Here is a 14,765-nt window from a genome sequence, read left to right as displayed (position 1 = left end):
ATCTTCAAGAGGTAAGTGTAATACCCGGCTAGAGTCCGGCACCGAAATTCCTGTTGTTTGATGGAATCCGGGGTGTCGGAATTCTAAAAAGGGTAGGATTTATGTTTTTACTAGGTGTTATGATGTGTTTAAATGTTTTAAGGATAAGGGAAGTGAGTTTTGAGTTGAAATGACCTAAGGCAGTTGAGCCAAGTTCGGCCGCCGAAAGTAAGTTCGGCCGCCGAAGGTGTTCGGCTTCCGAAGGTGAGTTTGGCCCCCGAACGTTGCATGGTCTTGCATGTGATTGGGCAGCCGACGATGAGTAGGCCAGCCAGCTGAGTCATGGCTTTTGACAGATGTTAGCCTCAGATTCTTGCCATGAATTAGCCACGTCTTCTATGACTCATCTGCAAGTGTTTTGAGCAGCTCATGTAGGAGTTTGCTCATTTACCAAGTTTTGAAGGGTTTGAAGCAAAAAGTGAGCTTTGACGAGTTTGTGAGGGTAAAGAAGAGTTGATCCGTTTCCCTTGTTCAGTACGTGCATCTTCCTATTTATAGAGGTGAGGGAAGATCTAAAACCCTGTTTATGTGTGTTTTCTGAAGGTTTTATGGGAGTTAAGGGAGAGAGATGCATGTTTAAGTGAGAAGTAGTGTTTTTGATGAGTTATGCATGTATATATGTTTATGTGTTAGGTTTGTTTTGTTTGGGGTTATTAGCTAGTTTTGGACCCCTGTGATCATATACATGAGTATATGTATGTTGAGGAGGTGACGTTTGCATGGTTTGAGACGTTGAAGAAAAGAAGGAGATGGTTTGCCGTTGAAACTGAGTTCTGGATGAACTCAGGTTCGGCAGCCGAAGGTTCATTCGGCCGCCGAACCTCTTGCATGGTGGCGTAGGCTGCCATAGCTTGCCCCCGCGAGCTTGTGCATGTTCGGCTCTGTTTGGGGGATTCGGCCGCCGAAGGTGCCGCCGAAGGTTAGAGACTTTCGTCTCTGGAGTGCCTTGTGGCCTCCGAAACTTGCCCCCGAAAGGGTTCGGCCGCCGAAGGTGCTTGAGTTTCGTCTCTGGAGAGGACATTCGGCCGCCGAACCTGCCGCCGAAAGTGTTCTGTCTAGCTTTCTTTTGCTTGCTTTGCATGACTATTAGAGTGAGTGTAAGGGGATTCTTGGGGAGTTTAAGAGAGTTGGTCATAAGCATATTTGGTCCCTCATTTGAGTCCATCTGTATAGGTACAGACCAGAGGAACCAGAGAGAGCAGCAGTGAGTACTGCTTCAGAGATTCAGAACCTGCAGAGTCAGTCAGTCCAGTTAGCCAGAGGTGAGTGGGACTAAACTTAAGACTGATGATTTTTAATTGAACCACAAGCTGCTTTTAGCATATCTCATGCATCATGTTTATGCCATAGGTTGATTGCATTAGTATACATGAATATGTTGCATTGCATTGTTATTTGATGATGTGAGTAAATGCTGAATGATCCAATAGTCACAGACAGGAAGTCCAGGAGCCTTTGACTACGCCCTGGCACGTATAGCAAAGACCAGGAGCCTTTGACTACGCCCTGGCAGGTATATAGCAAAGACCAGGAGCCTTTGACTACGCCCTGGCAATGGTAAGTTCACAGGTGTTATATACACATATACATATATGACAGGAAGACCAGGTGCTCGATTCTACGCCCTGGCACAGAGTTACTGGGACTATGTGGTGACAGGTTTACTCTTGATGTGGCTTGTCTGTGATATGGTGCATTCCATGAGATCATATTTTACTGAGATGTTTTACTGTTCTACTCACTGGGCTATAGAGCTCATCCCACTCCCTTAACCCCAGTTTTGCAGGTTCAGTGTACAGTGTACAGGGACAGTCCAGCAGAGTACAGGAAGAGTAAAGAAATCTGTAATAGCGTAGAGTGGACATGTAATATTAAAGAGATGTAATAGTTGTTGCTTGACCTAGTGATGTATGTTGTGTACATGATCTGTATATGTATATATGTTTTCCTGTATGTGAAAACCAGGCTTAACAGGTATGAGTTAACCCATCTAGAGCAAGCTCTAGTCAGGGATATAGAGTACAGAGTACATGAGTACAGAGTACAGAGATAGTGCATGCACAGGTTGAGCCTTGGTTCAGAAAAGAGTTTTATTTTCACTGAAAATGTATGATCATGTATGAGGTTTACAGGTACACAGAGAATATAGCAGGCTTGCTACGGGTTCTGGCGGCCTTAAGCCGACCTGAATCCTAGCGCCGGTGACGGTCCTTTTTGGGGTCGTTACAGTAAGCATAGATCCTCACCTCTCCTTATATTTTAAGTATGTTTTGAAGGGTTTTAAGTGAGTTTTGCATAGGTTTTGCATGGTTTGCATGGGTAGGGTTTATGTTGATCATAAGCCATATGTGTGTATTTGTATTGTTTTTGGGGTTTAAGCTAGTTCTAAAGCCCCTATATGTATGGAGAAGGGTATATGCATGTGTTTGAGAGCTTGTTGGTGAGTTATGCATGCTTTGGAGAGGTTTTGGAGGCTGGAGACTTAAGGTTGAATCGAGTTCTACCTTCTTGGAGAACTTAGGTTCGGCCGCCAAAGCAAGGTTCGGCCGCCGAACCCCTTGAGGAGGTTGTTTTGGCCGCCTAAACCCGCCCCCGAAAGTTAGGACTTTCGGCTCTGGAGTGGAGTTTCGGCCGCCGAACATGCCGCCGAAGGTTGTGACTTTCGTCTTTGGAAAGGACTTTCGGCTGCCGAACCTGCCTCCAAAAGTGCATGACTTTCGGCTCTGGAGGGACCTTCGGCCGCCGAACCTGCCGCTTAAAGTCCCCTGTCCAGCCTTCCTTTGCTTGTTTTTTCCATGCATGTTTATGATGTTTTAGGGGGTTTTTGGGGGAATGTTTAGAGTTATGCTAGAGTATGTCGATACCTCATTTGAGTCCACCTGTGTAGGTTCGGACCCTAGGAACCAAGGAGGCCCTCAGTGTTAGCTGGTTCAGAGATATTCCAGCGTCTACTAGAGGTGAGTAGAACTGAACTATGTTTTTAAATTAAAGAAAAGATTTTAGCATGACTCATGCATCATAAAATGAACCCAAAAATTTCATAGAGATTTGAAAATTATTCATAGAGATTTGAAAACTAGCAACATTTTGTTGGATGCAGAAATGAACCCAAAATTTTTTTCAGATTTTGGCTTAGCTAGAATTTTCAAAGGAGACAAAAATCAAGAAAAGACAAACAGAATTGTTGGAACACTGTAAGTATACCTGCACATTAAAGAGTGACAAAGAGTCATTGCTAAGAATACCATTCTTTCTCACATCAATCAAACTGGAAGGAGCATTATGACTATATCTTGTTTTTTTTTTCTTTCATATGTAGTGGCTACATGTCCCCAGAATATGTGGTTTTTGGAAAATTTTCAACAAAATCTGATGTGTTCAATTTTGGAGTCATATTATTTGAGATTATTACAGGAAAGAAAAGCAATGGCTTTTGTCAAGGGGATTCTAGCCTAAGCTTGATAGGCCATGTAAGTCAAATAAGCTTTTGACACACTTTATCTTCCAAACTATTGTTGATTATTCTTCTTTTGTTTGTCATTGTTATGAACTACATAGATATGGCAATCATGGAAAGCAGAGAGACCGTTGGAAATAATTGATTCATCCCTAAAGGATTCATATCCTCCCCATGAAGTATTGAGATGCATCCAAATCGGGCTGTTGTGCGTGCAAGAAGATGCATTGGACAGACCAACCATGTCAGCTGTCGTGGTAATGTTGAATAGTGAAATTACTCTTCCTTCTCCTAAACAACCTGCATTCGTTTTTAAAAATTCTAGAAATAATTCTTACTCATTAATAGATGAAGAACAATTTGGTTCGGTGAATGAATTGACAATTAGTGACATTGTAAGCCGTTGATTATATTGTTATCCATAGCATTGTAAAATAATAATAAAACAATTAAGCCTTAATCTCAAATTACTTGGTGTCAGTTGTATAGATCCTTCTTCATTTTTTATTTTATTATTTGACAAAAGAATGAGATTACTCTTCATTTTTTATTTATGGGGCGAAAATGCCAGACAATGTTCGACCAGACACCTTCTTTATTAAAGCGATGGAAGAATAAGTTTTTTGTCCTCCGTCACTGAATGTCCGGGGCTTTTGGACGCCTCCAAATGAGCTAAAATCTATGGGTGGAGCTGAGGAATGATAAGATCTAACCGTGGAGGAACGAGGATGAGGCTTTAGCCTTTCTCTTAATGATAACCAGGTCCCTTCAGAAAATGGACATTACCAAGGCGGTGAAGAACATCATTTTGTCTTGGCAGAGTCATTTCCAGACGAGTCAGACTCAAGATCCTCACCCGCCCAACCTCTCCATCATTGGAGAGCACTTCTCTAGCTAAAAATCAGGGTATTTTTCTTTCCACCTTCTTTTAGATTTCAAACTACCTTACTTACTTTTCAATTTACATAGATATGGTAGGGTCAAGAATCAAATTTGCTGAAGTGGTGCGTGCTGCCCGTAAAAGCAAAGCTATCATTGGGGCAATCGGTCTCCATTCCAAGCGTACTCGCCGAACAAAAGAGATAATCATGCTTCCTCATCTTCCTCCCCATCCTATAATAGAAGAGTCGGCTCACTCGCAGCCCAAGTCTTCTGCAATGGGTGTCTCTGCATCTATCCCAGTACCTGAGCCTTCTACTGTAGCCCCCACTTCTACTAAGCCCATTCCTACGAACGTGGGGGTTAATTCCTTGTGGCCTCCTAGCATTCAACAGTTGGTGCTAACTCGAATGCCCTCTCTCCTTAAAGATCTCAGCTTGGCCATCCTGTTAACCGAGAATGCTCTGAGGCCCGGAGTCTATCGTCGCCTGAACGAGGTCAAGACTGATAAACTTTTTGGCAACGTTATGCATCCTGACCTACAGAGTGCTCTCTATGCTTATATGGCTAAAGAGCGTAATAAGGTCCTGAGGTGGGAGTTTGGTGCTCAAGAAATGGACAAGAGACTTTTGGCAGAGGAATGCTCGAGGCTGAAGACTCGGGTTGTCAAAGTGGAAGGCACAATGAGAGAGACTCTAGAGTTAGTAAACAAACTCTAGGCAAATCTGGGTGAAGCTAATGCTTCCAAACTTGCCCTTGAAAATCGGGCTAAGTGTGCTGAGAATAAAGTGGTCATGCTTCAGTGTCAAGTCCAGGAGATGCAGTCTGAAGTTAAGGAGAATCGGCCGCCTCCAACAGAATTTTTGAATTAGAGACTGAGCTTTAAGAGACGATGGCTCAGGGAGGAGAAATGTTCGTCGAGGGTCAAGACTCAGTTAAGAAAGAGTTGGTAAAACGGTTTTCTTCTGAAAATTTTGCTTGGATAGATGATATCCTTCCAGAGGAGGAGGAGGGTGAGGACGAGCAAGAAGAGGAGAGGATTGATGATATCGATCGAGTCCCTGCAGAAAATGTAATAGATATAGGGAATGCTGATGTAATAGAGACTCATGAAGTTATCCCTCCATTGTAATCTTCTGAGTTTTAATGAAAACATTTTCTCTTATATCTTTCTTATCTTTGCGTGCTTGTATGATTGGTACTCATCCATAACCCTCCTCCATCCATTGCTCATCCAAATTTAAATTAATAATAATTGCTAAGGGATCAACACCCCGATCATAGCACCTGATCATTGATCTAACTGCTGACCATAAAATAACTTGCCCATTTTGTAAAATGGTACCGACACCGAGTCATATGATCTGGCCATAAAATTAAATAGGAATATGAAATTCAAGCAAGGAAAAAAAAAAGAAATTAAAGCTCCATCATTCTCTATCATTTTGAAACCACAATTTCCATTGGTAACTATATATGTATAGTCAAAATATATTTTGAGAAAAGTGTAAGAGACTTTTTTTTTTAATTAATTTTGTTCTTATTTCCTTAGTTAATTATTTAGATGTCCAACTGATATTAAAACAAATACTCTCTCCGTCTCATAATTTTTGTCTATCTTTTCTTTTTTAGATATCTCAAAATTATTGTCCACTTTTCTTTTTTACACTATAATAATATATAAATTAACTATTATAACCCTATTTAATTTTATCTTATTTCTAAATAACTTCTTAAAACATCTCTTACTATTTAAATAAAATTTAATGGGTTCAAGATGGGTATAATTTAAAAATTTAAGACGGAGCGAGTCAAGTTATTTGTTTTCGAAGCTAAATTTTCTATAAATAAATTAAATAAATATTTGTTGGCGGAAATGTCATAATGAATCAAGTTTTTCAAACCAATTACTTTATAACTATATTTTATGGCTGAAATGTTAAATTTATTTCAGAACTATATAATAGATGTTAAAAATAATAATTTTTATTTTTCGATTTAAATTTATCCATAAATTATTATTAAAAAACAAATAATGCTATCACTTATTAAGATCTAATAATATGAGCTATAGTCTCCATAATCTATTTAGTCTTATTTAGACTTATGTGGTTTTTAATGATAATTTAGAAGTAAATTCAGACCAAAAAATAAAATTTGATGCGGAGGATACTGATTTGATATTTAATTTCCCATGTGATACTTTTGTTAACATTGAGTCTTCTTGATTGAATTGTTGTATCTCTACTGAATTGTTATAACTTTTTATATAAATAACTTCCGTTGTACTCATCACAATATATGAAAACATACATTTATCCTCAAGTTATTTATGGTATCAAAGTCCAAATCACTAGGCCATCCCAATTATCATAATTTAGCTAATATAAGCAATTAGCATCAACAATCAATTAACAGCAACAATTGTTAATCATAACTACTAATCATATCAACAATCTAATACGTATAAAAATATTTTATTTTAAAAAGGTTTAATTGATCTTATTCGATAATAGTAGCGATTGTAGTTGCAGTTAATGAAACATTACAAGAAGTAATTTTTTCATAAACCACTCTCTTAATTACTAAATAATAGTATTTTGACCGAGTTAAAATGCTGAACACTACTTTAAAAATATTGCCGAACAGAGCCATTGTAGAAAGTTAAAAATAGAAGTGTTACATTCCAACGTTTGAATTGTTTTTTTTTTTTTTTTTAGAATTTAGTGGATGAATAATTAAGCAATATTATATTCAACTTTCCATGTTCTAAATAACGTTATTCAAGCGTCAATTTTGAAACCAACTCCATTGAAAATATATTTGGAGAAAAGTCCATATGAGAGCTTTGATCTGTTTCAATTAGTTGTTTTCTTATTGTCATAGATAATTATTCAAAGGTCATACTGATATTAAAATAAATAGTAAATAGTCTCATCAAAAATAGATTAGGACCGAGCAAAATCAATCAAACTGAAATTAATATAAAAATTCGATTCGATTTTTTATTCTATTCAATTCGATTCAATTCGATTTTTATTTTTAAAATTTTTTAGTTATTTCGGTTAGATTTTATTTTAATAAAAAAATAATAAAATTGAACTGAATTTATTAATGAACAATAGTATATTATTTTCGATAATTTAGGGAGATTAGACCATAATCAAAGTTGAAAATTTTCAATTAAAATTTAAAATATTAAAAATAATATGTAAAAAAAATTGACTAAAAATTTCAACCAATTAAATCGAATCAAATAAAATTAAATCAGACCGATTCAATTCAAATCGATTTCTATCTAAAATTAATTGGATTCGATTTTTAAAACTAAAATTTTAATTTTTAATTTTACAATTTAATTGAATTTTAAACCGAACTAACCAAATTCTCTATATTTAAAATAGACTTATAAGTTATTTCAATGTTTCAGGCTTGATTTTAATAAATAAATAAATATTTGTTGGCTGAAATGCGAGTGACATTGTGAATTCAGTCTTCTAAGCAAATATATATAAAATAATTTTATAATAATTTATTCATCAAAGTTTAAGCAAAAATATACTTGCTTATGTTACACGCAAATAGAAATATTGGGTGATTGAGTATGAATAAATTCTTTGATATTTAAATCAACATCTTAAATAAAAGAATAAGAGAATGAATACAGAGAAATAACATATTCAGAGACCAGAGAAAAATGGAGGGTGTCGCAAGTGGGTCCTGAACTCGCCTAGACCTAATCTAATTTTTTATTTTATATGTATTAAATAATTTAATTATTTTAAATTTTAATAATACAAGTCTTTAAACAGAAAACAGAGTTGTGTTAAATTCTAGCACTGCTGTATTCAAATTTCCAATTTCCATGTTCAAAGTATTATATGAGATCGTCAAAACTAAAATCACTTTCCATCGGCAAAAATAGTCAAAATGTATTTAGAAAAGATTCTAGGAATCGGTCTTCTTTTCACATTTAGGGATAAGCATTCGGTCAATTCGGTTTAAAATCGAACCGAACCGAATAAATCAAAAACTAAAATTTTAGTGTTTATGAAATCCGAACCGAACCGATTTTGATAAGAAACCGAATCGAACCGAACCGGTCTGATTCGGTTCGGTTTGATCGGTTTCGATTTTTAATAATTTTTTTATATTTTACACTTTATTTTTAATATTTTAAAATTTAATTAAAATATTTTAATCTTAATATGATTTAATTTCTCTATATTATTGAAAAAATATATTATTATCACTTATCGGTTCGATTCAGTTTTTTCGGTTTTTTTTAATCAAAATCGAACCGAACCGAAATAATCGAAATTTCTGAAATTAAAAATCGAATCAAATCAAAATATATAAAAAATCGAACCAAATTTTCAAATCAATTCGATTCGATCAATTTTTTCAATTTGAACCGAATACTGCTCACCCTATTCACATCTTATTATCATAATTATATATTTAGCAAAAAGTAATAAAACTTCCCAGTGCTCAACTTGTAAAACATCTCCAGCAATATGGGTTTTGAAAAGCTGTTTCTGCAATTTTTTCTACTCATCCTCCATATGGTGTTTTGTTCTTCCAAAGACACCTTAACCATAAACCAAACCATTCAAGATGGGGACCTTATAATCTCCAAGGGAAATAGTTTTGCACTTGGGTTTTTCAGCCCTGCTAGTTCCAAGTTCAGATATCTTGGAATCTGGTTCAATCAAGTAAAACTGCAAACAGTTGTATGGATAGCAAATAGAAACAATCCAATCAATGGTTCTTCTGGAGTTCTATCAATTGATCCCTATGGAAATCTCGTTCTCCATAGCAACCAAGACATGAGATTTTCAGTGTGGTCTACAAATATCACAATGAAAGTGACGGACACTTGTGTAGCTCAACTCTTGGATTCAGGAAATTTGGTGTTGGTTGAAGACAGAAGCAAAACAATTCTATGGCAAAGCTTTGACTATCCTACAGATACTCACCTTCCAGGACTGAAGATTGGCTTGAATCAAAGGACAGGTTTGAGCAGGTCCCTAAGTTCATGGAGATCACAAGATGACCCAGCAACTGGAGACTACTTGGTTGAGATCGACCCAACAGGATCACCGCAAGTCTTTCTCTCCAAGGGCACAACCCGTTATTGGCGAAGCATGCCATGGCCATTGAAAGGTTATGCGGATTCTGTAAATTTTACTTTCATCAACAATGAAGATGAAATTTTCACCTCCTTCTCTATTATCGATGCTTCTGTTATTACTAGGGTAGTCTTAGATTATTCAGGAGCGATGCTACACCAGATATGGCATGAAAAGGATGGTGAATGGAAAAATTGCTGGTCAGGACCAAAATATCAATGTGATACATATGCACATTGTGGTACTAATGCTAAATGTAATCCTCACAGATTAAATCTTAGATTTGAATGCGATTGTTTACCTGGGTACGAACCGAAATCTCCAAGGGACTGGAATATTCTGAAGGATGCATCAGGTGGGTGTGTCAGGAAGCGATTAGAGTCTTCTTCACTGTGCGGAAGTGGAGAAGGGTTTGTGAAACTGGAAGACGTTAAGGTTCCTGATACTTCTGTAGCAGTTTGGGTTGCCATGAACATGAGTCCCATAGATTGTGAAAAGGAATGCAAAAGGGATTGTTCATGTACTGCATATGCAAGCATAGACATTCTTGAAAGAGGGACTACGGGTTGTTTGGCTTGGTTTGGAGAACTAATAGACGTTGTAGAGTTTGTGGACGAGGGATATGATCTTTATGTTCGAGTTGATTCACTTGAATTAGGTACTTTATTCTTTCTCTAGACTACTTAAACAAAACCATTTCATTTTGCATGTTATGCCTTTGTCTTCTAAATTGTTTCAATCATTTTTGTAGCTGAAATCAAGCGGCAATCAATGGGTTTTCTTGAAAGGAAGGATACGCAAGCCATCTTAGTAGTATCTGTAGTTTCAGCCTGGCTTATCATTATCATATTTGCATATTTATGGCACAAGAGGAAGAAAAGAAGGGGTAAGAATTAAGAAAATATATATATATATATATATATATATATATATATATATATATATATATATATATTTTACTGATGATAGAACCAAAATCTTTTTTTTTTTTTTTCTTAATTTTGACAGCGAGAAACAAGTGGAATGAAAGTCTACTGCACAAAATTGGCGATTCATATTACCAAAAGGAAACTATAGTGGCCAATGAAGTTGGAGATAGTACGAGTTATCCACACATTGCATTTTTTGATATGGGCATGATGCTTGCTGCAACTAATAATTTCTCCCCATCTAACAAATTAGGTCAAGGTGGATTTGGCTTGGTTTATAAGGTATATATATAGCTCCTATGCAAAAGTTTTAATTTTATTTATGCTTTTGAATTCAATACCATCTCATCTCAATCGATAATAATATAAAATTAGTAGAGCAAAAATTTAATTAACAAAACCCACATCGCTTTAAGGTGCTCTTACAACGACATTAAGGCAAGTTTAAATTTTCTAAATTTTTATACTTTAATAAAATTATTAATGTTTTCTATTATTATCGGTTGAGTGCACTATCTTTGCTTGATTATATAGTACACCAAACTCCTATAGTAATTATCAGATTTTAAATTGATTACTCGGGGTAAATTTACTCTTCTAGCTATGATTATAGGGTCAATTGTCTAATGGGCAGGAGGTAGCCATTAAAAAGCTATCAAAAAGTTCAAGACAGGGAATAGAAGAATTCAAGAATGAAGTTATGCTGATTGCAAAGCTTCAGCATAAGAACCTTGTGAAACTTCTAGGATGTTGTATTCAAGGAGAAGAACCAATGTTAGTTTATGAATACTTGCCAAACAAAAGCTTGGACTCCCTTCTTTTCGGTAAGTCCTACATATATCCTACCCATTTTCTAATAGTTGTTTCATTTTATCTATTTCAATTTACATAAACAAACAACAATTTAAATGGAACAAATCAATTTTCTTTTTTTGCTTTTGTAGATGAAAGAAATAGGTCAATTTTGGATTGGAGAAAGCGATTTGATATTATTGTTGGAATTGCTCGTGGGATTTTATATCTTCATCAAGACTCAAGATTGAAAATTATCCACAGGGATTTAAAATCTAGTAATATTCTACTAGATGGAAATATGAACCCAAAAATTTCAGATTTTGGCATGGCTAGAATCTTCAAAATAGACCAAATACAGGAGGAGAAGACAAGGAGAGTAGTTGGAACATTGTAAGTACACATGCACATATAATATCTTGCTAAAAACATATCATCTTATTTGACGTCAAAAATTAATTGAATTAGAATGACTAATACGGTCATTTTTGGTGTTTTTTAGAATGGTCCATATAATTTTCTTTTTTTATTTATATGTAGCGGCTATATGTCACCAGAGTACGTGATTTTCGGAAAATTTTCAGAAAAATCCGATATCTTTAGTTTTGGGGTAATATTATTAGAAATCATTACAGGGAAGCAGAATAATAGTTTCCATCAAGAGGGTTCCTGCCTTACCTTAATAGGACATGTAAGTTGTAAAGAAGCTTTTTATATCCTATACTCCAAATTATATATACATACAGTTTATGTTGATAGTTCATACCTTATATCTTAATTCTGTGAACTGTATAGGTGTGGAATTTGTGGAAAGAAGAAAGAGCATTGGAGATAGTTGATCCATTGGTGAAGGACTCAAATTTCTCTCATGAAGTCTTGAGATGCATCCAAATTGGACTCTTATGTGTGCAAGAAAATGCAAAGGATAGACCAACCATATTAGCAATTGTGTTGATGTTGAATAGTGAAAGTATTCTTCCATCTCCAAATGAACCTGCTTTTATCCTCAAAAAATGTAATTCTAAAACAAAAGAATTATATTCCGTAAATGAGTTAACAATTTCTAATATTACAAGTCGTTGAAAATATAGGCTCCACTTTGTGTTATGGGTAGGGTGTAAAAAAAGTACTTTATTAAAAAAATATCATTTTAGATGTTATTGGGAACAAATTGCTTTAATGTTCTTATATTAAATTAAAAACACAATCAAAATTATGGGACTGTTGGTGAAATGTACCCCTAGATTTATGCTTCATCAATCAAGGATCAATTATATATTATAAAAAAAATATTGTCACTTAATTATTCATAAATTAAGGAATACACATAAATTTTAAAAGAATTTAGTTTTAAAAGCACTCACAGGTTTAGCATGATGGTAAGTACATCTGAGTAAATAGAAGAGGTTTTGAGTTCTACTCCCTGAATTTCCAATCCCCATTTCAAAAAAGAAATGATATTAAAAACTTAATAAACCTATTAATTTAATAAAATTTGGATGTTTAAGCTTAGAATAGGTAATCCAAATTGATTTTGCCTCTTTTGGCTTCGTAAGACCGAGTGAGTTTGATATACCAATGTTATTTGATAAAAGTTATTTTCAAATGCTCTAAATATTTTTAAATGATTTCTGATGAACTTGAAGAAATTTTAAATTGTATTGAAAAAGTAAGCGTTAGAACCAAATTATAATTTTTCATTTATTTTTTTGTTTAAAATTTTCAAATGCTAAAATTAAACATCTAATTTAAGAATATTTTAAATTTAGGTATCTAATTTCTGCTTTATTTTTTTTATACTTAATTTCAATTTGTGTCTACCTGATTTCAGTCTGCACCATAATTCACCAAAATCTATATATAGTTGTTTAAGTGAGTGAATTAAACTTGTAAAGATCTACAAATACTTAGAAAACTTATTTGTAAAAAAGTTATTGCCTTGCTACAGTACAAGAGTTTTTATTAGAGCGAAGACTCAAAGGAAGACTTTGAGAGAGGTGAATTGTAATACCCGGCTAGACCCCGGCATCGGAATTCCTACTTTCCAGTGGAATCTCCGTTGGAATCCGGAATTTAAGGATGTCGGAGCTATCTAGAAGAGTAAAATAAAGGTTTTTCAAAATGTTTTTACATGTTTTTTGTGATTTGAGTAAGAAAACTTGGAGTTTTGAAAAGAAAAGACCAATGAGGGAAATGTAAGATTCGGCCGCCGAACCTCACTTTCGGCCGCCGAAGGTGGCATACTTTCGTTGCCACCGAAGCCAAAGTTCGGCTTCCGAAAGTGGTGCAGCTATGGAGGTAGTTTTGGCTGCCGAAGGTAGTTTACCGACCACCTATAAAAGGGTCCCTTATCCGTATTTGAGATGAGTTTTCTCTCTCTTTTCGGGTATAGGTGAGTTCTTACTCTTCCTTGGGTGATTTCTTGGTTTTCTTTCAAGTTAAGCAAGTTTTAAGTTGTTTTCATGTTGGTTTTGAAGTTTTTGAGCAAAGAAGCTAAGTTGTGAGGCTTGAAGGTTCTAGATCTGTTTTTCCTTGCATCTCCAAGTTAAGACCATCAATCCTCTCGATCTTCAAGAGGTGAGCATAGATCCTCACTTTTTCTTATGTTTTAAGTATGTTTTGAAGGGTTTTAAGTGAGTTTTGCATTGGTTTTGCATGGTTTGCATGGGTATGGTTTATGTTGATCATAAGCCATATGTGTGTATTTGTATTGTTTTTGGGGTTTAAGCTAGTTCTAAAGCCCCTATATGTATGGAGAAGGGTATATGCATGTGTTTGAGAGCTTGTTGGTGAGTTATGCATGCTTTGGAGAGGTTTTGGAGGCTGAAGACTTAAGGTTGGATCGAGTTCTACCTTCTTGGAGAACTTAATATCCGGCTAGATTCCGGCATCGGAATCCCTACCTTCCGGCGGAATCTCCGTTGAAATCTGAAATTTTAATGATGCCAAAGTATTCTAGAGGGTTAAAATGTGTTTTCCAAAATATTTTTACTGATTTCATGATTTTAATTGAAAAAGAATTGAGTTTTTGAAAAGAAAAGACCAAGGAGGTATTTGCCAGGTTCGGCCGCCGAAAGTGAGGTTTGGCCGCCGAACATGGGAAGGTTTTGGGAGTGCCTTTGGCCTCCGAAAGCCTTGTTTGAACGAGCCAAGGTTCGGCCGCTGAACATGCATGAGTTTAGGGGGCACGTTAGGCTGCCGAAGGTGGTTCAGCAGGCCAACTATAAAGAGCCCTCAGATCAGAAATGGGCGAGTTTTCTCCCAATTCTCGAGCTAAGGTAAGTCTTGGTCCTCCTTTAGTCGTTTTCATGTTTTTCTCTACCCATCCTTCAAGTTTTCATGAGATCTACCCTGGTTTTGAAGTTTTGAAGCTTAAAAGGGAGTTTTGGAGCTTGGAGGCTTTTGAAGCTTGGATTCTCCACACCTCCGAGTTAGGGATCGCACCACCCCTTGATCTTCAAGAGGTAAGTGTAGATCCTTGCTTCCCTACTGTTTTAATGAAGTTTTAGTAAGTTTAATGATGTTTTGATGGTTGAG

At 35.6% G+C, this 14,765-nt stretch overlaps 2 protein-coding genes across 2 annotated transcripts; both read left to right on the top strand.

The window, feature by feature from the left end:
• Positions 1-3,163: 3,163 nt before the first annotated feature.
• Positions 3,164-3,976, top strand: LOC122721721 (receptor-like serine/threonine-protein kinase SD1-7). Its single transcript, XM_043950281.1, has 2 exons — positions 3,164-3,509; positions 3,598-3,976. Exons 1-2 carry the CDS (start codon positions 3,366-3,368, stop codon positions 3,901-3,903), a joined length of 450 nt encoding a protein of 149 aa, XP_043806216.1. The 5' UTR covers positions 3,164-3,365; the 3' UTR covers positions 3,904-3,976.
• A 4,902-nt stretch (positions 3,977-8,878) lies between these two features.
• On the top strand, positions 8,879-12,311 carry LOC122721810 (G-type lectin S-receptor-like serine/threonine-protein kinase RKS1). Its single transcript, XM_043950738.1, has 7 exons — positions 8,879-10,165; positions 10,259-10,393; positions 10,516-10,718; positions 11,050-11,260; positions 11,381-11,621; positions 11,769-11,919; positions 12,024-12,311. The coding sequence occupies exons 1-7, from the start codon at positions 8,893-8,895 to the stop codon at positions 12,309-12,311; spliced, it is 2,502 nt and encodes an 833-aa protein (XP_043806673.1). The 5' UTR covers positions 8,879-8,892.
• The last annotated feature ends 2,454 nt before the right edge of the window (positions 12,312-14,765 follow it).

This window comes from Manihot esculenta, chromosome 14, assembly GCF_001659605.2.
Source record: "Manihot esculenta cultivar AM560-2 chromosome 14, M.esculenta_v8, whole genome shotgun sequence".
NCBI lineage: Eukaryota > Viridiplantae > Streptophyta > Magnoliopsida > Malpighiales > Euphorbiaceae > Manihot > Manihot esculenta.
The sequence above is the reverse complement of the archived record's forward strand: the minus strand, read 5'-3'. Positions and strand labels throughout refer to the sequence as shown.

Bases quoted from the DNA above. Each gene is read 5' to 3' on its own strand.
- LOC122721810 (XM_043950738.1), top strand. From the start codon at position 8,893: ATGGGTTTTGAAAAGCTGTTTCTGCAATTTTTTCTACTCATCCTCCAT. The intron at 11,622-11,768 runs GTAAGTACACAT...ATTTATATGTAG, and splicing joins AGGAGAGTAGTTGGAACATT to CGGCTATATGTCACCAGAGT. The intron at 11,920-12,023 runs GTAAGTTGTAAA...TGAACTGTATAG, and splicing joins GCCTTACCTTAATAGGACAT to GTGTGGAATTTGTGGAAAGA.
- LOC122721721 (XM_043950281.1), top strand. From the start codon at position 3,366: ATGTCCCCAGAATATGTGGTTTTTGGAAAATTTTCAACAAAATCTGAT. The intron at 3,510-3,597 runs GTAAGTCAAATA...TGAACTACATAG, and splicing joins GCCTAAGCTTGATAGGCCAT to ATATGGCAATCATGGAAAGC.